The sequence below is a fragment of the Corvus kubaryi genome, unplaced genomic scaffold (genome assembly GCF_017639235.1).
Source record: "Corvus kubaryi isolate FWS band 111438036 unplaced genomic scaffold, C.kubaryi_AGA036_p1.0 37387, whole genome shotgun sequence".
In the NCBI taxonomy this organism is placed as follows: Eukaryota; Metazoa; Chordata; class Aves; order Passeriformes; family Corvidae; genus Corvus; species Corvus kubaryi.
This window is the reverse complement of record NW_024581129.1, coordinates 5,969,987-5,995,397: the sequence shown is the minus strand read 5'-3', so window position 1 is coordinate 5,995,397 and position 25,411 is coordinate 5,969,987. Positions and strand designations below refer to the sequence as shown.

Below are 25,411 nucleotides of genomic sequence, written 5' to 3'. Positions count from 1 at the left end.
GCAGGGATGAGGCTTTTAACCAACTCTGTGTCCTGTGGTGCAGATATTAATGAACAGTGCTGTGAGTGTGGGTGTGCTGTGCGCCGGGACCCATTTAACTAATTGTCACACACTGAAGGTCAGCATCCCCCAAAATCCTCAGCGTTGAAATGGCAACATGCAGGATAGTTCAAATGTACCCTGGCCGTGCCCCAGCTGAAACCCTTTTCTTAGAACCACGGTCTGAGCTCCTTGAAGTTTGTTTTGTTGGATTAAAACAGTTATCTTTTACCAAAGGGATGGCCAGAGGTGGGAGCTGGAAGCTATTAAATGCTCAGTGCCAAGATATTTTGTTGTTTTCCGTGAAATGATCTTCTTAAAACTTTCAACTGATGTGAAAGATGAGATGTGGGACCCCTCTTAGCAGGGTATCATCTATTCAGCTTTTGTGTGCTGGAGCATTCACACTCAGTCAAAAGCTTCTGGCTCAATATGTCAATACCTGATTAAACAAAAAGAAATGCCCCTGCTTTGAATGTGAAAGCAGGGCTAAAGTAATCGTGCCTTGATAGTGGGTTAATGCTTCAAGCCAGTTCAGATTTCTTAATTAGGGACTGATTTCTGACATCAGGAATGTAAATTAGCTGCAATTATGTCTTTGCTGCAGCCTAGCACCTTCTCATTCCAATAGTTTTACAAATGTTAATTGCTTGTCCTGGCTGCTTTCAGAAGGATCTTATTCTGCAGCTGGGGAAACTGAGGAACAGCTTGTGTTACTTGCTCCAGCCAGCACAGCTGCTTGGTGAGGGCTGAGAAAAAGCTGTGGGAGCCTGATTCAGGTTGCCCTTTCAGAAGGGTTTCTGGAGTGTTTGTGGCTCTCCAGCAATGGGGCATTTGGAAACCCCTTGCTGAGTCTTTTCTAAGCTAAAATACTCCGTTAAACTACATTTACCTAACAGTTATGGCTGTTTGTGGTAGGACCTCAGGTATGCTGCATTTACAGGCTATTAGGCAATTTTTCATCAATTTTAGTGATTCTTTTCTAAGTGCTGTTCTCACCAGACCAGTTTCTAGTGGAGTTTGGGTAATGCTGGTGTGATTGCAAGCTTTGTTACAATGAAACCTGTATTCAGAGTTTGTATTCGATGTAGACACACATCTTAAACATGCTTTTGTCTCTGCTTTAATCATGGAATCACAGAATAGTTTGGGTTGGAAAGGCCATTAAAGGTCACCTAGTTCCAGCCCCTCTGCCATGGTCAGGGACACCTTCCACTAAACCAGTTTGCTCTGGCTGCTTTAATGTGAAGGTAAACTGAAAATGGAGGCTTTGATTCAAGTCTGAATCTGTAGTAATAGTTTGTTCAGGAAGACATCACCCTTTCATGGGTTTTGTAGGGATTTTTCTACTGTTTTTTCCATAAATGATTAGTAGTTCATCCATACAAGCTTCATGTATGTAAATTTAATTGTTGAAAGACAAGCCTATTTGCTTTTCCTTCTGCAGCCACACAGCTGATTATTTTTTTACTTAATCCTCAGTCATTTACTTGCTCTAGCCTAGGACCACCTTTGGTCCTTACAGGGCAGGCTTTGACTATGACCTCATAATTACAGGATACTAAAAATTGGACAAATGAGAAATGAACCTGAGCTCTCCAACCCTGAAGTAACTATATTTATCTTTTCAGACTTTGTAACTTCCTTCTGGAAAATCCAGATTACCCAAAGAAGGAAGGCAGAGTGGTTTTAAACCCCAGCAGCAGCCTGCTTGCCAGCCAAGATGAGACAAAGGCAAGTGAGAGTATCTTCATCTCCTGCTGCCTCTGGGCAGTCTGTTCAGCCTGAGTGGACCTTGGGATGTCTGCTTTGATTAGTGTGTGTTTGCAGAGTGCTTGACTGAGCCTTGCTCTCACAAGAGGCCTCTGGGTATGTGTAAGGCTGTGTTAAATAGCAATAATTAGTTGCTTGCAAGATGACTTCCAAGCCTTTCCTGTTTGGCTGTGCCAGAGCTGCGCAGTGTTTGCTCCTTTGCCTCCAGCAAGCCCCTCTGCCCTGCTTGCCTGTCACTGCCCCATCTCAAGTGTTCATTTTGATAACTGAGACAAGAATCCCACAATTGTTCTGTCACATGAAGTAGCCTTGGCCCTCGGGTATCTCTTGTGAGGCCTTTAGGCATTGCCTTGCAGCCTCCTAACTGCAAATCTCCCTACAGCTGCTTGATTTTGTTTGTGTTTTAAAACATCCATTTAACAAAAAATTCTCTCTGAGCTGCTTTGAGGATGTTGAAATAGCTCTTTGTGGCCTGAGAGATGTTGAATACCTCTTTCTACTCTTGAAAGTATCTTTCTACCTCAAGCTAATAAGGTTGTTAACTCTTCATAGTGTAACCTAAATATTTTCTCTCCTTGCTGTCTCAGGCAGCCACACACAATGGTTTTAAACTACATTTTACCTTGTGCAGGTCACCTGCAGAGGTGCCTGGGCCAGTAGGCTTTGCAGCCACACTGTACTAAGGTGCTCGGAGCTGGGTGACACATAACCTGAGTTTTGGGTGGTCTTGCAGAATGTCCTGATCACTGAGAGAGCCATTTGCGGTGTTCCTGTGTGTATTTATAGCAGCCTTTTAATCTTTTTCGTTTTCTCCTTAGGTGCCTAAAGTGGACTACTTTGACTTTTCCAAACTTGCCCCCCTTGACCAGCGGTGCTTTATTCAGGCAGCTGATCTCCTCATGGCAGACTTCAAAATGCTGAGCAGCCAGGACATCAAGTGGGCACTGCACGAGCTCAAGGGACACTATGCAATCACACGAAAGGTGCTCCAGTTCAAGTCTGTTTTCTTTCCTGGGTTTATCTCCCGTGTCTGCAGAGACCACTGTGGTGGCTTTGGCCTTACTGTACCATCTGCTGCTGTGTGGTTATGGGTTTTATAATAATCTTCCTTTCCTTTTAAGAAGTTTTAATCCATTTAGTAGAGATTTTCAAAATTTATTGGCCAGACGGAATGCTGCAGGAAGTTTTTACTTTCCCTAATAGGGGAGCTGGGGAAACACGAGCTGGCTGATGGTGGGTGATGCATTAAAGTGGGATGTGTTCCTGTACATCGCCACTGAAGTGCAGTATAATTGCCAATAAAACCTAGACATTTAGTTAAATCTTAAAACATTTAACTCCTGCTGCTGGTTAACTGGCTGCATGGAATTGAAAAGCAGCCTGAGTATTGCTGTCCTGTTTGTTCTTATTATGACTTGTGGCATGAGTCCTGTATTTATTACAAAAGAGTTTCACTGCCATGGAGATGCAAAGACACTTGTTTTAAGTATCACCAAGCTGAATGTTAGTGTGGCTTCAAGTTTTTTACTTAGATCTGCTCCAATATGCCCTTGCTTGAGCTTCATTCTTTACTATTCCAGGACTTAACTAAAACAAAACTTCTTGTCTCTTCACTTGATTGACTGAGCACTGAGTATTGGAATCTCACCTTTTTAAACAAAAAGCCAAACCCAGCAACAAAAAAAGAAGGCAAACCAACTCTGCTTAATACAGCTGGTGCCCACTCTGATATTAACAGCTGAGCTGTTATGAAGTACCATTCACCTATTTTGTTTTTATGGAATAATTACTTTGAGTACATAAAGTAACAAAGTGAGCAAAGGAAAGATGCATATTTCCTTTTATTTGGTCTGTTTGGCTTTCCAGTTTTGGATCAGTCCTATGCCCATGCTTGTACTGTGCTTCAGCTTGAATTGAGTGCTCCTGCTTTCTTCCAGGCACAGGATTTAAGCCTGTATGTTGTTTTCTAGGCCTTTTCAGATGCTATCAAAAAGTGGCAGGAGCTGTCTCCTGAAACCAGCGGGAAACGAAAAAGGAGGAAAGAAATGAATCAATATTCATACATAGACTTCAAATTTGAGCAAGGTAAATGCCAAGATGTGTGTATGGTGCTCTCTGCATCGTTATTGTAAGCAGAACTGGCTTGCAGCAGAAAGAAACTCCTCTTAAAAGGGATGTGGTCCCAAAAGAGCTGAGTTTCTGTCACTGGTATCTGTTTTGGAGATGCTCTTCATTAGTGCCTCTGCTTGGTAGAGTGCTGTGTGAGCTGCTGAAAGTCTGCACCTGGTGTTGTGTGTGGAGGAAGGATTTAAGCTTTGTTCTGGCTGCTCCATCCCTTTTTTATTGAGCCTTTATTTCTGCTTCAGGGGATGTGAAAATTGAGAAGCGCATGTTCTTCCTGGAGAACAAGAGACGGCACTGGAGGTCCTATGACAAGCTCTCCCTTCTCCCACCAGTGCTACTGGAGCAGGAATTCTATGAGCAGAAAGTGAAAGAGATGGCAGAGGTGAGTGATAGGAACTGCTTTGATCATGTGCAAATCCTCAACAAATGTTGAGGTTTTGGCCCTAAACATGAAAAATCTGTCTCTTACAGAAATTCAAATGCTGAACCAAATATTGAATAACTATGTTTTCCCCTTCCCTACCTGTTAACGCATATGTCTTTTCCCAAGTAACTCAATTTTAAAGGAAAGAAGCCAAGCACAGAATTTCATATTTACTTAAATATGCAGCTGCTGCTTGTGCAAACACCGTTCTGGATGGGGTGTTTTGCTATGAGAGGGTGAAAACTCCACTAATTAACTCTTTCCTCTAATTGTTAGCAGGCTTCTCTGCTGTTTTAGGGCTTGTAATTGCAGCTCAGTGTTGGTGGTGAGTAATGACCAGGCCCAGGGCAGTGTGTCCACTCACTGCCTTCCCAGGCTGGCAGTCCTGTGGCTCCAGAACAGTTTGTCCTGTAGCAGAGACCTGTGTGTTTTGAAGCAGAACCTGCAACACCCACTGCTGTGTTGTCTTCCTCTCCTAGGCTGAGGAGAGACTGAATTCACAGCTCTGCACCCACAATTCTTCCTAAAGTAGCTCCTTAAAGATCTTTGTCTCTTAGGCAGATGGATAAGGTCTCCTTTGAAACACAAAGCTCATGTTCTCTGGAGGGGCCCATTGGGTGAGATCATCTCTGCCCATGGAAATCTGAACCAGCAGCCCTCCACAGTATAGAATTTGGTTCTTTGTTCTTGCTGCCTTTGCTTCTCCCATCTGTTTTAGCTGAATCATAAATAGCTTAATGGATTGGAGGGATGGGCTGAGTGATGTTTCAAGCAGACAGCGAGCCTTTTATAGTGGTTTGTGAGTCCTGAGATAATGTAAATGAGCTGAGAGTTTGGAAAATTTCTTCATCTATTCTGTAATTACAGATGCACATGTCTCTCTTGCAGCATGCAGACTTCCTCCTGGCTCTGCAGATGAATGAGGAGCAATATCAGAAGGTCAGTATCTGTAATATTATAAGTTGAGTTCAGCTTATGCACAGACACTGTTTTGCACTTCCTACTTCACAGATCCTTTTAGCTCTGGAACAGAGCTTTTCTGAAGCTGCATTTCACTCTGCTGCTTTTGCTGAGCTGGCAAAACCTGTGTAATGTGTGTTGGCTGGCTTTTAGGAAAGGTAGACAGGAGCTGAGGCCAGCAAGACAGTATTGATGCATGTAATGATCTGTAGTAATTCAGCTTGTATCTTCACTGCTCAGAACAAACATTGCAATAGAATAGCATCAGGTTTACTCTTGCTCCCACCATTATGGCTGTTTAAAACAGATCCACTGTTGTTGGAGCTTGGCTAGTGGGAAGGCCTTCCTTATTTGCAGAAAGAATTCTTTAGAAACCTGAAAATCAGCGTTCACTTCAGAGAAAATGTAGAGAACAGTTCAGCAGCTGTGTATTACATTTCGGTCTCAATGCTCATTTCCTCCTCAAACTTTGGAAAAGTGGGCTATGCTTACTTTTTAGCAGGGGCAAACTCCTCCACCTCCACAGTGAAGAGTCAAAGACAGGGTCTGCCCAGACAGATGGTAAATGTTCTTTAGAGGGTAACAGATCTGAATCTTGGTTTTCCCCATGAGAGTGGTGTGTACACTCAAGCTGCTTCCCTGTGACTGCAGCTTCCCAAACCCAAGATGCTGCTCTGCCTGTGAGCTGAGAATTATTAATCACTGCATGTTCTGTAGCTTTTTGGAACCTGTCAAGCAGGACGTGTAGATATGAAGTGACTGCAACCAGAAACTCAGTTTTAACTTAATGAATTTGGACCACCAAACAGAATATCTAATGGAATGGTGTATCTCTGTAGCTGTTTTTTAGGATTCATGCTGGCAATTTTTTCTGGCTTGCAGTTGTATGTGTGTGTGTTGCTATAGCTATTGATGTTTTGATGCTGGTTCCTCTGGTGGCTGTAGGATGGGCAGATGATCGAGTGCCGCTGCTGCTACGGGGAGTTTGCCTTCGAAGAGTTGACTCAGTGTGCAGATGGTCACTTGTTCTGCAAGGAGTGCCTAATTAAATATGCTCAGGAGGCAGTTTTTGGCTCTGGGAAGGTAAGGATTTCACAACTGGACAAGGGGGAAATAGATAATTGCTGTTGGGAGATGACATTGCTGTTTGTGTAGGGTTGTTGCTTAAAACAGATGTAACTGCACTTCCCAGGAAATATTTGAATGGAATGGTGTCCTGAAATCCAAGTCAGTCTCGCCATCAAGTGAAGCCAACAACTTTACAATGTGATCTTTGCACAGGATTTCAGGGTTACTAACGTCATTTGTTTGTTTGTTTGTTTGCTCTATGCTTGGCAATTTGATTCTTAGGATCATAGTAACAGAATAACTTGTTTGCTTTTATTTTCTACTAAATAAACCAGTGGCTTATTCATTAAGAACACTTATCTCTGACATGGCCAGTCTTCTACCTAAGAGTGTTTGTCCTTCATAATATCACTGTGATCCCAACTTAATTTGGGGGTTGGTTCCTCTGTGGCACTACTAACCTCCTCAGTCTCTGATGTAGCTAGGAATTATCCTGGTACTTAGCTGAGCTATAAACAAGTCATTAATCTGCTCTGAAGTGTGTGTGCTCCTTTGCCTCAGGATATGATGCTCAAACTGTGGGATGCTGTTGTACTCTGGGATCCATTTTGTGTAAATGTATAAACTGGCAGCTGTATTTTATATGACTTTATTGAAAAGAATGCACCGTGTCAGTGCTGGTTCTCAGCAGAGACTGTACAATAATAAAGGGCTAATATGTGGTCACAGTGGACTTGGAGTGAATTGTGATCCCAGCTGGCAACAGCATCTTCCTGCCCAGTGTTTGTTTGAGGCCTGATTTGTTTAATTAGGCTTGTTCTTTCCATAGCAAACCCATTCTCTGGCAGTCATCTTAGACAGATTTAGATGAGAGACTGGAAAAAATGTTTTTGTTATGAGGCACTGGCCCAGGTTACCCAGAGAAGCTGTGGGGTGTCTCATCCCTGGAAGTGTTCAAGGCCAAGCTGGACAGGGCTTGGACCAACCTGGGATAGTGGAAGGTGTCCCTGCCCATGGCAGGGGTTTAGAACTGGATGACTTTTAAACTCACAAGACCCAAATCATTGACATCTGCTGACTTTAGCTCTTACTTCTCTGAGCAAGGCTCTGCACTGATCTGCTTGAAAATGTTTTGGATCCTGAGCTGCTTTTTGCTAGTGTCATACTAAACCTGAGCTCTCTTTCCAACCCCAGTCAGAGCTCAGCTGCATGGAAGGCAGTTGCACGTGTTCCTTCCCCACCAGTGAGCTGGAGAAAGTGCTTCCAGAGAACATCCTCTGTAAATACTACGAGCGGAAAGCTGAGGAGGAGGTGGCTGCTGCCTGTGCAGATGAGCTCGTCAGGTGAGTGTCCCACAAAGAATGCTGCATTTACTGCTTTAGAACATTGTTCCCTGAAACCCTACGTTTGTGCTGACTCTGAGATAGGTAGCTTTTTACGAGCTGGATTATAAATTCAGACTTCTGCCTTCCCAGGTCTGTTTTTATTCTGCCTTTGACTAGGAGCAGATTAAAATTCAATAGACTTGTCTCCCCCAAGACTTGCTTGCCAGCTCTGTGCTGTTCCTCTAAATTACATGGTCAAAAGCAGTGCTGAGCATATAATATTTTGATTGCAAACAGGGAAGTGATCGAAGAAATATGAGCAAAAAGGCAATAGTCAGCACATCCTGGCAACAGGCATTGGGTTGGCAGCCTTAGCAACTTCCACACAGCTATTTGACTAAATCAGCTTTCAGCAAAGCTATGTTTGGCACTCTGCATTAATGGTATCTTGTTTTGGGCTACAGGTGTCCTTTCTGTAACTTCCCAGCTCTACTGGACAGTGATGTGAAGCGGTTCAGCTGCCCCAATCCCCGCTGCAGAAAGGTAATTAGGGGATACTTCACGTTTGGTCTCTTCTGGAGTATTGGACAGGAGAGCTGGGACGACAGCTCATCCTTCCTAGCAGCAGTATCTGCATAGGGCAGCAGTCAAAGTGTTTGCTGGATCCTACTGATCTTCTGTAAGATTAGGTTCCTGGACAGGTGAATTTCAGGGCACTGTTGATTAAAGAGAAGCAGGAGTCCTGTCTTCTCTTGGAAGGTGTTGGCTAAAAAGCCTAAGGGTGCCAGAGGTTGCTGTCTTGCATATACAGAAATGTTCTGGTTGAACATGGAACTGGGTGTTTGTAGGTCAAAACCAAATTCTACTCTTGTATCTAATAAAACTTCTGGAGAATGAGCTGGAGCAGCCTTACATGCTATGTTTGAGGGAATTGGTATCTGCATTTTTCTTTTATGGGATAGCTTGAATACAGGTTCAGTTGGAAGTGACAAAAAAACTTGTTGGAAGAGTGGGCTGAAATGTCAGCCATTCAAAGGGCAGATCTTTGTGCTCTCCCCAGTTCCTGATGAGAATCATCAGGCCAAGTAGGGGGATGGAATGGGGAAAACTTGCTGCTTCTGCCCCATCAGTTCTGGGGAAAAACAGAAGCACAGGAATGTTTCCCAGTCTTGTGAACAGATGCAGGATCTTGCTTACTTCTGGTGCCAGCAAGGCAGGGCAGGATCAGTGCTTGGCATGAAGCTACAAGGCCTCTTGCATCACTGTAGCCACAACAGTAAATTCTCATGAGATCTGAGATTCCTGCTAATCACTGAAATTCCTCCTGAGGGCATTAACCTTACACTTGTAGCTGCCAGAACTTCGGGTTCTCGCATTGATGTGGTATCACCTTTTGCCTGTATTGAGAAGTTAATAGAAGGTTAAATTCTGCTGTCTGGAGAAGTTGAAGTTGCCAGTGCTGAACTCTGCAGTCTGGTGTGAAAATTGAACTTACTCTTAAGGGGAGAAAGCTGCTTATGAAAGATGCACAATTCCATTTTAGATCCTGACCTCCAGATAGGTTTTGTTAACATCTACCCTTCTCAGCTGGGAAGGGAATGTGGTGCCACTGGATTGTCCCAGCGTTGGAGCAAGGAGGTTTGCTAGGCACTAGGTGGCAATGTTGATTCACATTTAAATCTCAATTTTTTTCTAACTGTTTTTGCAAAAGCCGAGTTGTTTTCAAAATGTACATATGTCAGCACTACAGAACAGAACTTGGGCTTGAAGAACATGAACCCTTCAATGGGCAAAATGAATTGAAGTTGCTTTTTCCCTAAAATGTGTAATGCAGCAGAGTAGTCATGATAAGAGGGATTGGTGCTGAAACGTTCCTTTCCTACTGCTTTGCTGTTTCATTTCCTTCCTAGCGTACTGCCTGTTCCACCCTCCCTGGGGTTACAGCATTCCAGTGGGCTGGATTTCTGGTTTCCTGGACAGCTCGTGTTGATTCATTAGCTGAAAATCTGCTGAGTAGCTTTGTGCTCTTCTTAGAAGTCCTTAATGACTTTACGATTTGAAGTTGAGGGTGAGGAATTTGGATAGCAGGATGTGGTGTCTCACAGCATCAGCTGCAGTGGTTCTTCATACTCCCTCTATCTCCTCTCTCTCCAGAATGAAGAATTTCAGTTAATTCTCTTGCTTGCAGGAAATGGTTGCCCTAAGGGAGGAAAGGGCTAATCTAGGGAACTCCACAGAGGTTGGAGAGGATGCATTGGCTTTGCTAGCAGTGCCTCTGGCAGATTCAGTGGTGGTGATGACTGATGGTGGAAGGAGTCTCTCCCTGGTTGGAAGGACTGCACTCACACAGCTGAACCTAAAGCAAGGGGAAGTCTGGAAAGAGGAAGGTCAAAATGTGCCTCTCCCGAAACCTCGGAGCTCTTTGAGGGCGGGGAGAAGAGGACCAGATGGTGGACCTGTTGTATCCCTGTGCTCCATCACCTGGATCCTTTGTCTTGCTTTGGGAGTTTGTGTTGATACCCTCAGGCTCTCCATTAAATCTTGCAGGGAGCTTCATTCGTGTTCGGGCCAGCTACAGATACGTTGTAAAGCAAATGATGTGAACCAGCTGGAAGCCTTTACTTTGGCTGTGTGCTGGGCTCAACAGTAAGAACACTACACATACCCAGGTCACTGCTTGTGCATATCGCCTGTAGTTTCAGTCATTTGCACCTTGAAGGGACCAAAATGTGGCTGCTCTGTATGTCAGGCAGCTGCCCTGCCTCCTGTGAGTGCCCGGCTGCACGGGGAGCATGCAGATGAGCTGGCACCATCTGCCAGGGCCACTGTGGCTCCAGTTGTGTGGCATCAAGTTTGGCTCCTGGTAAGGTGGCCAGGGCTTGAATCTTAATATGACAAACAGCAGGGTGGAGGAAAAGCTTAGTTAGCCAAGGAAAAATGTTGTCCGAGCCATCCTACGGTGTGTTCTCTGTGTGTGCAGTCTGAGCTGGTGCTGGGGCAGAGGCAGCTTTCACTCAGATTTGGCTGAGTATTGAGGTTTTGCTCTGTAATAAGCTGCTGACTGCACATGGAGCCAGGCTTGTTCAGCCTCCATCTTGGAGGGGTCCCTGCATGGAAGCAGCGCTCAAGTTTCTCATCTCTAAAGATGCACATTTCTCCTCCCAGAGCTACAGAGGAACCCAAAACTGGCAATTGTGGTGAAACAAGGAAAGGCACACATTGCTGGTTGAGTTGTGCAGTGCTGGGAGGTGAGTGTGCACTTCTGCATGGTGGGGGAAGTGCTCTTTCCCAGCAGAAAAGGAAGTCCATCCTCTCTGCTCAGCCTCCCTCCTCCCAAGACCCCACAATGCTGAAGACAAGGCTTTTGTTCCCAGCTGCTGCTGCCGTGTCCCTGGCGCCATGTTGTGGAAGAGGGAGATGGTTTCCCTTCTTTGCAGTCTCAGCACAAAGCACTGCAGGGCTTTCAGCCAGCAAGAGATGGGGAGCTGAAAGCTGCCGTTGCCATGGAAATAATGCATGCACGGAGCAGCAGAGAGCTTGAAACCCCCAGCACTCATTTCGTAGCCAGGCCACATTGCAGGGACTTGCGTTTCCAAGACTTTTCCTTAAAACTCCTCTCCATAGCATGGAATTTTTATTACTTTGTGGTACCCAGTTGGGTCAGTGCTGGCTGGGTGTAAGAGGTGATGGCATGTGGCTGCATGGTGTGGGATGGCATTGCCCTCAGCCTGGGCAGCTGCCATTCCTGTGCATCCACAGTGGATTTGGGGGCTGCCTTGAGCATTGATGTGCCTGTCTCCCATGGATAAAATCTCCACTCTTTTGCCTTTCATCTTCAGCTTAAGCTCTCTGGCCACCAGCGATCCTCACGTGTTTTAATTTGGAGCGCTAAGACTTGGCATTTTAGGGCACACCTTTTTAAGCTGCTCTGTATGTCAGGATTGATTTGGAGGTGCTGGCTAGGAACAGATGCACCCAGCTGCTTTTAGCCTTCATTTTCTGTTGGAAGTGAGACAGGTTTAAACTTGCACTGAGCTGTGCCTGAACACGGCTGCTGTTAGCAGGGCACCGCCAGCACTGGTAACAAGCACGAGCCGTGCTGTGTGGTTTGCATGGCTCTGACAGGAGTGGTCTTGCTGAAATAAATTATTGCTTGATCAACAAGACCTGAAGTTGCAGAAGGAGGTGAGGGGGATACTGTGACACCCATGATCTCTGTACCTGGTGCAGCAAGGCACACACAGCTGCTTGTGTTTCAGAGGTGGGTAACAAGGCACCGATGATCCGGTTAGGAGTGTTTTATAGAGTGCAGGGGGAAGTGTTTGTGTAATCCAGCACCCAGCAGCAGGGGATGTGTTCAGGATGACATAGCTGTCCAAGGATGTCATCCAACACATACCACAGGGCCCATTACTTCTGCGCTAAAGGCTGGGCCGTGCTGCCCAGAGCTGCCCTGCCCGACTCCAGATGTGCTGTGGGTTTAGGCTTAAACTGTATCAGGATTTGTTGCTGGCAGGGTGCATGTGCAACATGGAAAAAAAGATTGTCCTGGTTGGAGAAATTGAGCTTGTCCAGAATGCCTCAGAGTAGGATATACATATGGAGAATTACTTAATTCTCCTTGTTTTGCAACATGTTTTCCCAGCTGTTGAAGTCTGCTGTCTCATTCAGCTTCCTGACAGCAGTGCAAACATTTTGAAAGTCCCGTGGCCCCATCTCATTCTCTGTTCAGACATTCTTATTGCTGTTATCCGTATGTTTTTCCTTGAGCCTGTTTATTTGGATTTGATGGTTACTTGGAGCTTAGCCCCACAGCTTTAGTGCAGAGCAGAGCTGAAGGTAGCATTTGCTGTGGCCAACCCCTCTCTAATTTCTTCTTGGTGGCAGTGACCTTCTGTCCCAAGTCCTGTGCTTAAAATCCCGTCCTTCTGTGTCTCTTAGGAAAATTTGTTGGGACAAAGAAGGAAAGGAAATGTGGTGTGGATGACCTTGCTACATGTCTTCATAGAATTACAGAATGGTTTGGGTTGAAAGGGCCCTTAAAGACCATTCATGTTCTCCCTCCACTATAGACAGGGACACTTTCCACTAGACCAGGTTGCTTAGGGCTCCTCCAGGGATAGGGCTTGGGAATGGAGCACTCGTGGCTGTGTCCACTTTGATCTGGAGACCTGTCTCCCACGTGTCCATGCCAGCAGAACTCTCTAAGCCATCTTTTCCTGGCCCTGCCATCTTCCTCCTGAGCACTGCATCCCTGACACCTCCTGCTCCAGAGCTCTCGGCTGCGCCCTTTTTAAATTTGCAGCGCGCATGGGACCCCGCTGGGCGCTCTCAGTGCCAAAACCACAACAAATGGCGAGTTTCCGTCTGTCAGCTCGGCTCAGCCCGGCTCAGGCTCTCCACGGCTGGGCAGGCGATTTTCATTTTTCTTCCATAAAAGGACATTGAAGCTCGGCTGCAGCAGCGGTGCCGGTGCCGAGCCGCAGGCAGGGCGAGCGCGATGCTATCGGAGCGCGGCTCATTCCCTATCTCCGTAAAGGGATGGGCCGGAGGGAGGGGCCAAGGTCGAAGGTGGAGTTGAGGTGATTGTAGGCAGCCGATAACACCCCAGTAGGTTTTATTGCCGGGTTCTAAAGGGAGATAACAGGAGAGAGCTTGAGGTAGAGCAAACCTTAAAAGTACAGTCCTGTGGAGGAAGGGCACGTGTGCTAAACCATGTGGGCCATCCCATCGAGGTGGGGAGGATCAGTGTTGTTTGGGGGGTGCTGAGAGTCGGGAGATCTTCTCATCCCCAGCTTTATGCTGGGCAAGCTTCTTATCCTGGGAGGAAACTGCAAGGGGAACAAGGGAAAGCCATGTGCTGGGGGTACCATCGTACATCTTGACTTGCTGTGTGCTTGGACTGGGCAGGGGCAGTTACAAGAATTGAGTGGTGCCAGCAGTAAGTTGCTCCTAAACACCCCTTTCCAGAGAAGGAGGCACAATAATCAGACCAAATCACTGTTTTCCAGCTTGTCACCCTTTGAGACATGTAGGAAGGGGCTGTAGAAGCTCTGAGAATACCCCACCTGGAAGGAGGGCAGGAGTGGGCTGAGTTAATTGCTGTTGTGGGGTTGGAGAGACTCCATCAGTGGGAGCTCAGGTGCTGCTGCTGCTTTAACAAGGTCAAGTCTATTTATGCAGTGGTATGTGGAAATGCTTCACTTGATAAATGAGTCTGACAGAGGAGGAGAGGGTGAGGCCCAGCCTGGAAATGGACCTGAGGAAAGAGGTCAGATTAAATGGGGTATCTGTCTCATGCAGGGGAAAAAAAAAAAAAGCTGCTGAAAGCAGGAACTCAGACTAGTCCCTTTAAAAATGGGCTGTGTAAGTCAGTGCAATTTCAAGCAACAAAGCTTACTCCTGTGCTTGCTTTCTGCCGTGTACAGCAATATCCAGTCAGTGAAGAGGCAGTTGAAAAGGCTATTCACTGACCAGTGAGTGCCTCTGTGTCAGGTCCATATGAGGTAGCAGTGCTGCCTTCCATTTGTAGCTTTATCCTTTGCTGGGGAAAGGTCCAGAAGTAATAAACTGAGTACAACTTCATGTGGAGATGGAAATTTAAGCTTCAGCATCTTGTTTAGCCTTTTGCCCCTGGACACAGGGAGCCTACAACTATTTAGGCAAAGGGAACGCTGATAGCAGCAGCACGCCTGTGATGGTCAGTTCTGGGTTATGATGGCTGTCTTTGGAGATGAGCGATGGATTCCACAGGGAATTGGGTAAGAGCACCCTGGGTGGGTGTGAAAGACCCTTGGCGCTGCCTTGAATGTGGAAAATTGGTGGAGTAGCCTCGTAGCCAAATTCCTGGGGCTGGAAGGACCCTGAAAGCTGTAGTCGTGCTGAGGCTGAGACCTGCTGCAGGCTGAGATGAGCTGGCAGCATTGCCTTTTCCTCCTCAATCCTTTTGAAAATGAAAGGGATGAGGTTTTCTTCCATCTCATGCAGACAAGAGTGGGAGTAATGTAATGTGGTCACCCTAACATCAGGGAGAAACCCTAAATCTTTGTATGGACCAGAGTGCTCAGATTCTTTCATTAGTTTGTTTTTTAAACAGTGAAGCAACTTTGCTCAGTCACTTGTCTGTCCCCATAACAGGTAGCAATGCCACCAAGCGTTCCTGGGACTGCTGTGAGCTGGGTACAGGTCCCTTCCACAGCAGTTTAAGGTTAAAACCCTGCCTAGTGTATTTGCAGAGTGTTGGAGCAGGGTTATCATTTCGCTGCTGCAGTGGAAATGGACATTGGAGGGGATGAGAAAAGGTTGTTCCCAAGCCAAATTAAAAACATTGTTCTGACCTTACTCAAGAAGCTGTATCTTCCCTCTCTTTCCACCCCCTCACATTCCTGTCGTAGTAATCACTGATCTCTAACCTCAGCTTCATCTGCCACAGCTAACCACTTAAAAAATGCACTCAAAAAAACCCCTACACCTCATTTGCTGTACCTTAGTGCTTCCAGGGCAGAGGTATCTTTGGAGGGGCGTGAGTCAGCAGCGGAGGTTTGGAATAGCGTTGTGTCAGGGCACTGATGACTCCTCCAGGCCAGAGCCTGAGATGGCCTAACCTGCTGCAGGGAGTGTGGGGAGGTGTTTTGCTTCTCCTTTCTGTTTGCACATAAACAGATTTCAGCAGATGACACAGTCATCAGACTTCCTGAGCTAACACAAGGCTGCTGCAGACGATGGCCATTCTGGAGGCTGTCAGTGGAGTTTATTTCCTAATTTGGTCACAGTGTGTTCAGGGCTGGCCTGCTTTCCTTTTTTATTTTTTTTTTTCTTTTTAAAAACACCCATCATTTTCTCTCATTGTCATGGAGGGGAAGCTGTTTGTATCTGAGAACCTCCAGCTCCTTTCACTTCCTCTCCACAGAGGAAGTGATACTTGAAAGGCCCAGAACACCATGCAGTTCTGAAGCTGATCTTTCCTTTTTTTTTTTTTTCTTCCTTTGCCATTCTTCCATGAGTTCATCTCAATGAACCTGCTGGCTTTTTATGCTTTCTGGGTAGTCATCTGAGCCCTTTGTGCTGAAGGACTTTGGAGTAGTTTTCTGAAATGTCAGAATGAGCTGTGCTACAGTTAAATTATAACATTGATAAGCTTGATTTATTGAAATATATATTTCGAGAGAGAGTGATGTGTGATTTCAGGAAAGAGCATGTGTGTTGGTTTGTACATCATCAAGTCACAGAAGGCCTGGTACCATGTAAGAAGCTGTAAATGCCAAAAACCAGGAGAAGACCTTTCAGAGTGAGTTCATTTGTCTTAAAAATCTTCCTTCAGAAGATCCCTGCTTTTCAATGTTGGACCAGAGTCCACCCAAACAAGCTGCCTTCCTGGCTTGCAGGAGACACTTCAGCCCTTCCACTCTTCATGTGAGTTTTCATTCAGCAATAAGAACAGCCAAGGAATCATCACCAAACTTAGAAGCTCCTTTATTGCTTTTGGTTCTATGCTGGACTTAGCAGGAACAGAAGGAGAAAATAAAAGGAAAGAAACAAGTTCCCAGGTGATACAGTTAAGGATGCAGTTCCAGCAGCTTATTCAGTGGGATGGGGAGGATTGTGTGCCTTAGGTGGGGGTGAAGCTGTCGCTGTCAAGGGAGCTGCTGTCAGCTGGAGAATATTCCCAGGCCTTGGAAGCCCAGGGATGTGCTGGGTTACCTATTCAAACCCAGCTCTATTTTAGGTTCATAGTACATATCATAAACAGCTTCAGCAGAGCCGGGGGTTAAGGTGTGCCCGGAGCAGATGGATTAGTGGCATTAAAGGTTTGGCTGTAGGGGGGCAGGTACAGGCTGGTCTCTGCAGAAATTCTCTGCAGAGAGGAAACTTCAGTGTGTGTCATGTGTGGGATCCCAGGATACCATTGACCTCCAAAACATGAGTAACGGAGAAAAGGGAACACCAAGTGATGGGGCAGCAAGTTTAGAGGGGCAAAGGGAAGGTGAAACACAAGTTTACTTCTAATTCAGTAAAAATCACCTCTGTGTGTCATTCCTATTTGCATATTATCCTCTAATTAACCATGACTGGCTCACGCACCACTTCCACCTTGAAAGGAATGGTATGTTTTGAAGTGTATGGTTTATAATCTCAGTAGGCCAGCATTTCTCTTCCTCTTCTCCTGTCCTCTTCCAGTGCCCCCCAAAATGCATTCTCTTGTTGCTTTTAACCTTCAAGCCTCTTTTCTTCTGCTCCTCTCTCTGTTACTACTCTTGCATTATTAATGGACTGTAGCAATTCAGCCAGAACACTGACATTACTAATTATTACTTGTAGAGAGGAATGGGGAGCAAGATAGAAACTGGATCAGGAAATGTTGTCATCATAAAATGATAGCATCAGAACCGGAGAGCAGAACTGTTTATATGAGCAGGTTTGCATTGGAAATGCCTCCTTCACCCCGGAGCACACCTGTGCACGCTCACCATGCACATCCTCTTTGCTTACTTGCTGTGTGCAGATGGGAGAAACGTCTCACACACAGAGAAGGGTTAATGGACCTGTAATTTCCAGCAGCAGAGAAATGGAGTGATGGGTTGTGTTCTGCATGGCATCACTTCAAGCATCACAAAATTCATGTGCTCCTCGTTGCTGTAGTAGGAAGCCCCTTCCCCTGCTGGTGTCAAAGGCTGAGGAAGCAAAGTGGCTGCGTTTATTTTTGTATTCAGCAAGAGCCTGTCACGCTTGGTGCATTCAGATTGTCCTTGGCAGCACCAAGGGCATCCTACAGCACCAAACAGCTCACTCTGCTCCATGTGAGAGAATACAGCTGCTATGAAACCAGAACATTATTTTAGGGATGCAGCAATTAACCTGTGAATATTGGGCATGAGGAATTGCCTGCTTCTGGTTAATGGAGCTGTGCCTCTTCACTCAATTGGGCAAAGCATCCACTTGGGAATCTGGCATTCCTTGGAGGCCTCGTGTGAACGGTTGTCTGTTGTGTTCGCTTTCCCCTTGAGAGGGGGGTACGTGTGAAAATGGGAGTGTCATTGACTGTAAAATGTATCAACTCTTATGGTAAGTGGCAGTCAGAGAAGGTCATCTCTAAACGCACGCCGTCGGCATTGAATAGTCAAAACAGCTAAAATGCATAGGTCAGCAGTAAAATACAAACCCAGAATTGATCTGTGTGTGCTGGCAAAAGACAAGTCCCTCTCCCAAAAACATACTCACAGAGAAAATAGGCAGACTGAAATCTAATCCCTCCCAGAGGCATAACTTTGGTTGCTAGTGATGAGAGCATATCTCTGGGTGAAGTATCTGGCTCAAGGTGGCAGATTCCCGAGAAGTCCCTTGGAGAGAACGAAGGGAGTGTGTGTGTCTTCCCTCTCCGTGCTGCTGGTCCCAGTATGTGTGACTGCCTGCCCGTGCATCAGCTGGGAGCCCCTGCTCTCAATGGGTATGGGGAAGCACCAAAACAGTCGGAGCTCGGTCCCTGCCAGGCGGTCGCGCATCCCCATGAGCTCAAGGCTGCTTCATTGACACTCCCAGGAAGGCGGGAGGCCAGCACAGGAGCAGCGTGACTCCCTCACAAGTCAGATGGTAACTCACACAAAGCCAGCTTGATATTTAGGCTGGGCAGAATTGACAATATCCCCTTTCAAAGATTATCCTTTAAACTGTCCTAGTCACACACCGCCTTTGGCGCCTGCCTGAGCCTTTCGTCAGGATGAGCAGTATTTAAAAGAGAGGCTGGCTGCTCTAATCTCTTCTCCATGGGCTCTAAAACCTATCCTGCTGTAGCTCGCCAACTTTATTTCTCTTACTGATCATAATAAGTGTAGGGCTCTTAAATCCTGGCTCATGTTTTATCTGTGGTGTTGGTGGGGCTGCCTGTTATCTTGAAGCGAGCCCAAAGCAGAGCTTTGCTAGTGCATTTGAGGGAGAGCAGACATTCTCATGAAGTGGGAGCTGGAGATACAGTAGAAATTACTGCCTATTTAATAAAGCCATTGTGAATCTGGAGAGGTCTAGAGTTTACAATCCCAGTGTCCTTTTTTTTTTTTTTTTTTTTAATAAAAGGCAAGTACTGATTTGCCACTAAAACTGAGCATTGTCAGTAAGGCAATTACTCTGTCCAAAATTTCATGTGCACGTATTTAATTAAAAGGCAAGAGGGTTAATGAAGCTTTGAGTGCATAAGGCCCCATTCCCTGAATTTAATTTTCTTTAATTGCTCCAGAGATTGAAATTCCCAGCTGTGGTTGTCCCCTAACATGTGAATTAAGGAACCGGAAAGGGACAATTTGGTTTGTCTCATTCAGTGCCAGCTTCTTCCCCTTTGACTGAATTTTCATCTTTTTGGTTGAAAGGGGACTAGATAAAAATCCTTTCTTAAGTCAGTGTTTCAGCTTTGTGGTAGAATTGGCAAAGCTGTGACCTGCTGATACTTTGGACACTGGGAATGAGCTGAAAAACAGGGAGTGTTTGTGCAGATTGTTATTCTTCCCTAATGTATTGCAGAAGATCAAGAGCAAATACAGTTTTTATTCTTTTCCCTCCCCAATACCTGTCATCGCATTCAGGACTGGTGGGGTTAAGTCAACTGAATTGCATGGCACAGCCCCAGTCAAACCAGGCTTCATTAGTGTGCAGTTTCAAACTTAAAAAAATTTTAAAGGGTGGTTTGGGGGTTTGTTGCCTGTTTATTGGGGTGTTGGAATAGTCTAAGCCCTCTGTGAATGTCAGGGTCTTTTTGTGTAAGTTCATAGTCCAAGCTCTGTCAAAGGGCAAAAATTTAAAGTACAGCAAATTCATGGGCTGGTGAGATGATCAGTGATGGGAAAAACCTGTTCCTGACTTCATTGTAACAAAAGCTGATGGTCCTTGCTGAATGCCCTGTATGTGGTGTGCTCTGCCTCTATTGTGGCAGTTGCTGTTGGATATTCCAAGGCTGCTGTATGTTTTTGTGTCCTAATGGGCTTGTTAGCAGCTGTAGCCTTGGCTGGGTGGTTAATAGTAAAGGAAGCTTCCAGCAGCAACAGAAGGCATTGGGGGTTAATTTAATGCACACCTAACACTGGAACAACAGCAGCAGCAAGTGTTTGGGGTTTGCCTTTTGGAGGTCTTAGCTGTCAGAAATCCTTGGGAAAACATGCAGTAACATCCCCTTGATCTGGTGGAGACTTGCCCTAAGCCTCCAGCACATACACTGAAAGATAAGCATCCCCTGCCTGAGCAGGTATTTCAGAGCTGTCGGGCTCTCTCAGGTGGCTGCTGCTAAGCTGTGGTGTGTATGGTGGTTCCTGGAGTGCTTTTGGGAGGATTGTTTTGGATGAACTGTGCTTTGCTTTCAGGAAGGTATCCTGTCCCTCCCTGTTGATGTGGGACAAACCACCCTGCAGGGACCCCTGCCCTGGTTGTGGAGCTGGAGGGATGTGAAGGTAGCTTTGGCGCTCAGCAAGCATCTTGGAGATGCACATTTGATTAAGATGGACCATCAACCATGCATATCCATTGAATCTCTGCTTCAGTCTGTAAAACCATTGGGATTAAAAAAATTTAATTGTTTTCTGACATTCTTTCATCCATCCTTATTTCCAGTCAGCCTGCTCATCTTCAGCTAGGGTTAGCACGAATTCCCCACTCAAACCTGCACTTCTGGCCTGGAGGAATCCACCTTCTTTGCTGCTACCCAACACCTCTCCCGTGCCTCGATGGTTTAAGTGACCTCTGCCCTGTTGAATAACTAATGGCCAGGTTGGAGTGCAAGGGGTCAGGAGGTCCAGGGCCTGCCCCGTGCGTGGCTGCTCCTCCCACTGTGGTCTGGGGGAGCAAAGGTGATGCTTTAAGTGGTCTCTGTGCTGCTACCAGTGTAAACAGAGCAGATGTTTCCCCGAGCCCGGGGAGAGTTAATGGAATGCATCGGCCCTGGCTGATGTAAAACATGGCAGCGAGTTTTGGGGATGAGGTCAGCAGGACTGAAAGCTGATGGGAGTTTAATGTCGAGGCTGCTTCTCCAAGCCAAGGGGTCAACTGAGAGAGCTGTGGCTAATGGAAACGCAAGTACACTTGTCATAAATCAGTGCCACAACGCTGAACAGGCATTGCTGCTGCTGGATGCCACAGCCAGCAATGGTTCTGTAACCACCCATGAGCTCTTGTTCCTCACTGGGTGTCCTTAGTGTCAGTGCTTGATTTTAGAAGGGACAAAGAGGCTAATAATTGAAGGTTTGGGAAAGGTTTCACCTCCATGTGCTGTGAGAGCCTTGCCTGCCTCACCTCCGTCACTCTGTTGTTCATGGGATCCCATGGTTGCTGTATCTCATCCATGTGGGAAATGCCAGGAGGGCAGCCAGGATATTGTTGGGATACCATTTTAAACAAGTTGTCCTCCTGGTCAAAGGAGATGGATCGTGTTTCTGCTGTGAGGTTGCTAGGAAGTCCTGAGGCATCCAGGAAAGCGTCGAGAGGCAGGAGGCAAAGCAGGCTTGGCACTGCTTAGAAATCATGTGGGGTTTTTTTAAAAACAAACAAGTCTTGTAAAAAGTAAAGAGCAGCGTTTTCCTAGACAATGAGAAATCAGTTTGCTCTCTGACCAAGCAGCACATTTCCCGTGAAGCTGGATGCTGCAATGTGCCATTTGCCAACGAGATAAGATGGCTGTATTTGCTCGGTGATTTATCCCCTGTGAAGCCAATCTGAAAGAATGCTTTATTGCTCTATTTATTTTTTCAAAAGAGGCTTCTTTGACCTCATTTTTTGTGTAGGGAGCATGCATGCCTTTAAGCTAAATCTCAAAGCCTGGTCAAAATTGGGGTCTGTCTTCAAGGTTGCAGCTTGAAACACAACATCCATGATGCCATTCAGAAGCCGAGAGGTGAGCAGCTCTCCCCGAGGCTTCTTCTGATTGAAAGCCTCATACACATCAACAAAGCCAGTCTGCAGCTTAAAGGGTTTGGGTTTTTTTCCTTTCTGGGTCCTCCTTTAAGGGCAGAGGTTAAAACAAAACAGATGCTCTTGGATGGTGTCTCTGCTCTTAGAGGCAGTTGCTGTACGAGGCCTTGGCTCCTGGCACGTGAGGGGAGGATGCTCCCTCCTATTTGCGAGCGGACGTCAGGCTTAATAAAAAACCCCAATCTGAAAGAGCCAGATGATCCCCCTGAGTGAGAAGTATCCGTGCTGTTATTGCATTACCTCCATCCCTTAGTTTGTTTGTGCAATTATCCATGTAAGTAAAACCTGAAAGTGCCTCCTTACAGCACATTCTCCCCAAACAAGGGAAAGGATCGCAGCTATTGGAGTGGCTGCAGAGAGAGGGATGGATTTTTCAGGTAGCTGGAAGCTGTGCCAGGTTGGGTGTTTGCTGGTAGCCTGCTACTATATTTAATTTTTCTTGGCCTCCCAGAATGAGCACATTGAACCTTTCTAGATATGGAGATAGGCACAGCACCAGGCAGCCCTCAACACGGCCTGCCAACTTCTGAGCTTTATTTGTTCTTTGGAGCCTTGGTCTTCACTGTTCTGTGTCTCGGGTAGAGGATAATGAGATGAGGTTATGTGAACAAGAGTTGGTTTTGTAGCTGTTCTCTCTACAGGTAACAACTGGGGTGTTTTTTAAGAAAAGCTCCTTTTCTGGGGGTTTTATTATCTTGTGCATTTAACCCTTTGTGGTGTTTCAGGTGTGCAGAGTGAAGAACAGATGCTTTGCAGGAGTCATTAATTGCCTTCTCCAGTTTTGTACCACAAACCAGTATGCAGATACTTTCAGACACAAACTACTTCTACTCCGAGATCCCTTGAATAATTTTGACCTACCCATGTAGTTAAATGAAACATTTTTTTCTTCCTGGAACTTTATTCTGGTTGCAGCTGTTGTACAAGCTATAGGTTTCTAGATTTGTCAGAAAACCATGACTTCAGACCACTGGGATTTTGGTGGGTGGGTGAAAGTGCTAACAGATTAGCGAGTCTTACTTAGCATCTCCATCTGCCAGACTAGGCCGTGTTCGGCGCAGGAGGCTTAACACAGCTGGTTTGAGCTGGTCTCTGAAAGCAAAGCACCCTTTCCCTAGTCCAGGCTGACCCCTGATCTCTAAAAACAAGCACTGCAGTGCCTTGTGTATAGTTATAATTGCCCTGAGAAGCTGTGGCTGCCCCATCCCTGGAAGTGTCCAAGGCCAGGTTGGATGGGGCTTGGACCAACCAGGGATAGTGGAAGGTGTCCCTGCCCAGGGCAGGGGGTGCAACGAGATGAGCTTTAAGGTCCTTTCCAACCCAAACGATTCTGTGATATATTTCCTTTCCTTTTCCTCGTCCAAGCACTATGGTGAACCTAAGGTGTGCAAATGAGTTAAAGTAATGGAAAAATGCAGGGAATCCCCTAAGGACCAGGTAGAAGGCCTGGGTCCTCACCAAACATGTGGATCAAGTCCCTTGTCTGACACTTAACTCTCACATATTGCTGTGACACTTGCAATTACTTTCCTTGTGCCTTACCTCCATAAGGAGATAAATTAGAACGTGTGGTATAAATCAGATATCTCAATCCCAATGAGGGCAGCTCATACCAGGGGGAAATGCCTGGGAGCAGCTGTGTGTGTGGCAGTGCTCTCATGTTGCAGTTGGCTCTAATCTCTGTCGCTGCGAGGGGCAGCCTCAAGGTCCAGCTGTGAGCAGGAATGAGATGGCCTGATGAGGCGAGAGCTGCTGTGCATTAGCTGTAGCTGTTGGCTTTTCTGTTTCCTCCTGTGAGCTCTGAAAGTTAAATGGGAATGAAGTAGCTGCTGAATAAGAGACATGTTATCCCTTGCCTGCATCCGTTTATAGGTGGCAAGTTGCCATGGCTAAGACACCGATCAATTGTTATTCTGAAATCAGGGGTTATTCTTCAGCTTTTTTTTTTTTAAGAGAAATGGGATATCTGCCATCTCCAGCACCCAGGAAGTATCTACAAAAGTGAGTGTTGGTATTAGTGTGGGTGTTGTGTGTGCCTGCACATACACACTCTCCTGCTGTTCCTGCACAACCATTCTCTAATTTTTCCCTTGCCTGTGAGACTGGATAAACAGCCTAGAGGCTCTGGGGAGCTCCAGGGTGTGGGGGAAAGGCTGGCCTGGCTGATTCGGTTGTGTAAAACTAAAACGCATTTACTCAGCGCATTGGGTGGACTGTTCTTGTGTGTAATGAATTGTGTAACTGCACAGCCGTACCAAAGCAGACTGAGATCCTCTGACAGTCCTCTGACTTGTCTCCCACATGGAATCATTACAGCTGCTAGTCAGGAATATGCAAAATTCCCGTGATCTGCTTGCATGTGTTACTCCAGATTGCTTTCTACACCGAGTGCCTTTGCAGTATCGGTGAATCTTCTTGCCGCTCTCCGTGGGTTTGATGACATGCTATCCCAAAAATTTGGACTGGATCATTTTTCTGAAGTACCTCATCACTATGGAAAAGTGAAAGCAAGCAGTGCCAATTACCAGGAAAGCTCTTGTAGTCCTTGGACTTACATGTTGGGCATATGGAGTCAGATCACATTTTCTTTATATTATGACATTAGTGACACCAAGTGTTTTTTTCTGGTTCTTAGTCAAGACTGACAGGAAGGTAGAAAACCCTTAGAAGAAGTTTCAAATTATTCTCTGCAGTCTAGAAATCTGCCTGACAGTAAGATGTTAAAGCTAAGTCTTCAAGGAGAAATGTTGAGATCACTTGATGAGTCTGTCAGGGTACACCTCCAGAGATGTGTGTAACATTTTAAATGTAATAGATAATGAGAAGATAGTATTAAAAGTCTAAAAAGCAGAGCTGGCTGACAACCCGTGCTTTGAGTCATCTTGGAGCTTTTGGATCAAGTTGGATATCCTGATTGGGAAGGGGGAGACTTTAGACTTAGTTGTAAATGGAATAAAGGGAATAGATGCTATTACAGGACACCCTATTTAATGGTCACTTTTGGCTCATTCTGAGTTGAAATCTATTGCTGTAATGTCATTACAGTCTGCAGCCCCACCATTTCCAGCTGTCATCCAGCTAGATTGGCCAGGCTGAGCCAGCCTAAGTGTGAACATGTGGCTGACTGACAGCCATGGAGCTGAGGAACTGCGGGGAATGGGAGCCTGGATTCAGTAGGTACTGCTCTCCTGGGAATCCTGTGGTGTGTTAATTAGTGCTGCCAGGGGAGAGACAACCTCAGAACACATGTGATTCAAAGGCCACAGTGCAAATTCAAAGAAGAATTTATAGAGAGCTGTTAAAGTACCAGTGATGGTGCAGACTGTCCCTGGCCCACAGAGAGCAGTGTGAGGAGCAGCATTCCTGCCCTATCCATAAGGAGTTTCCTCCTTGCCCTCCAAACAGCACAGGTTTAGATGGACTTCTACTGACACTACACTGGTTTATGCTAATTGTGCTGGTGGAGGAACTGGGCAGCATTTTGATATTCAGGTGTAAGAGGTCTGTGTGAAAAGAGCTGTAGGTTATCACTGCTTCCAAAACTCTGCTTTTGACCTGAACTCTGCAAAGCAGTCTTTGTTTTGTATGGTGCTTTGTTAAATGGCTGTTGTTCAGGCTGAGGGTAGTTGTTTTTGTGTGTGTGTACTGAGAGAAAGGTCATGCTATAAATTAGCACTCCTGGATCTCTCGTGCTGGACTAATGCATGTGAATGTGGGTGTATGGGGAGGTCCTGCTCTGGGATATTCTCTGCTCATT

The 25,411-nt window shown here is 46.0% G+C and overlaps 1 protein-coding gene across 4 annotated transcripts in view; it reads left to right on the top strand.

The window, feature by feature from the left end:
- The window catches only part of RNF216 (ring finger protein 216), a 78,115-nt gene that overhangs the window by 21,942 nt on the left and 30,762 nt on the right, over positions 1 to 25,411 (top strand). For all 4 annotated transcript variants that reach the window (XM_042037095.1, XM_042037094.1, XM_042037096.1 and 1 more), the window contains 8 exons: positions 1,671 to 1,773; positions 2,631 to 2,795; positions 3,783 to 3,897; positions 4,179 to 4,318; positions 5,249 to 5,299; positions 6,266 to 6,403; positions 7,583 to 7,731; positions 8,178 to 8,256. In XM_042037095.1, coding sequence (XP_041893029.1) covers positions 1,671 to 1,773; positions 2,631 to 2,795; positions 3,783 to 3,897; positions 4,179 to 4,318; positions 5,249 to 5,299; positions 6,266 to 6,403; positions 7,583 to 7,731; positions 8,178 to 8,256 — 940 coding nt within the window. The remainder of the gene's footprint in view (positions 1 to 1,670; positions 1,774 to 2,630; positions 2,796 to 3,782; positions 3,898 to 4,178; positions 4,319 to 5,248; positions 5,300 to 6,265; positions 6,404 to 7,582; positions 7,732 to 8,177; positions 8,257 to 25,411) is intronic.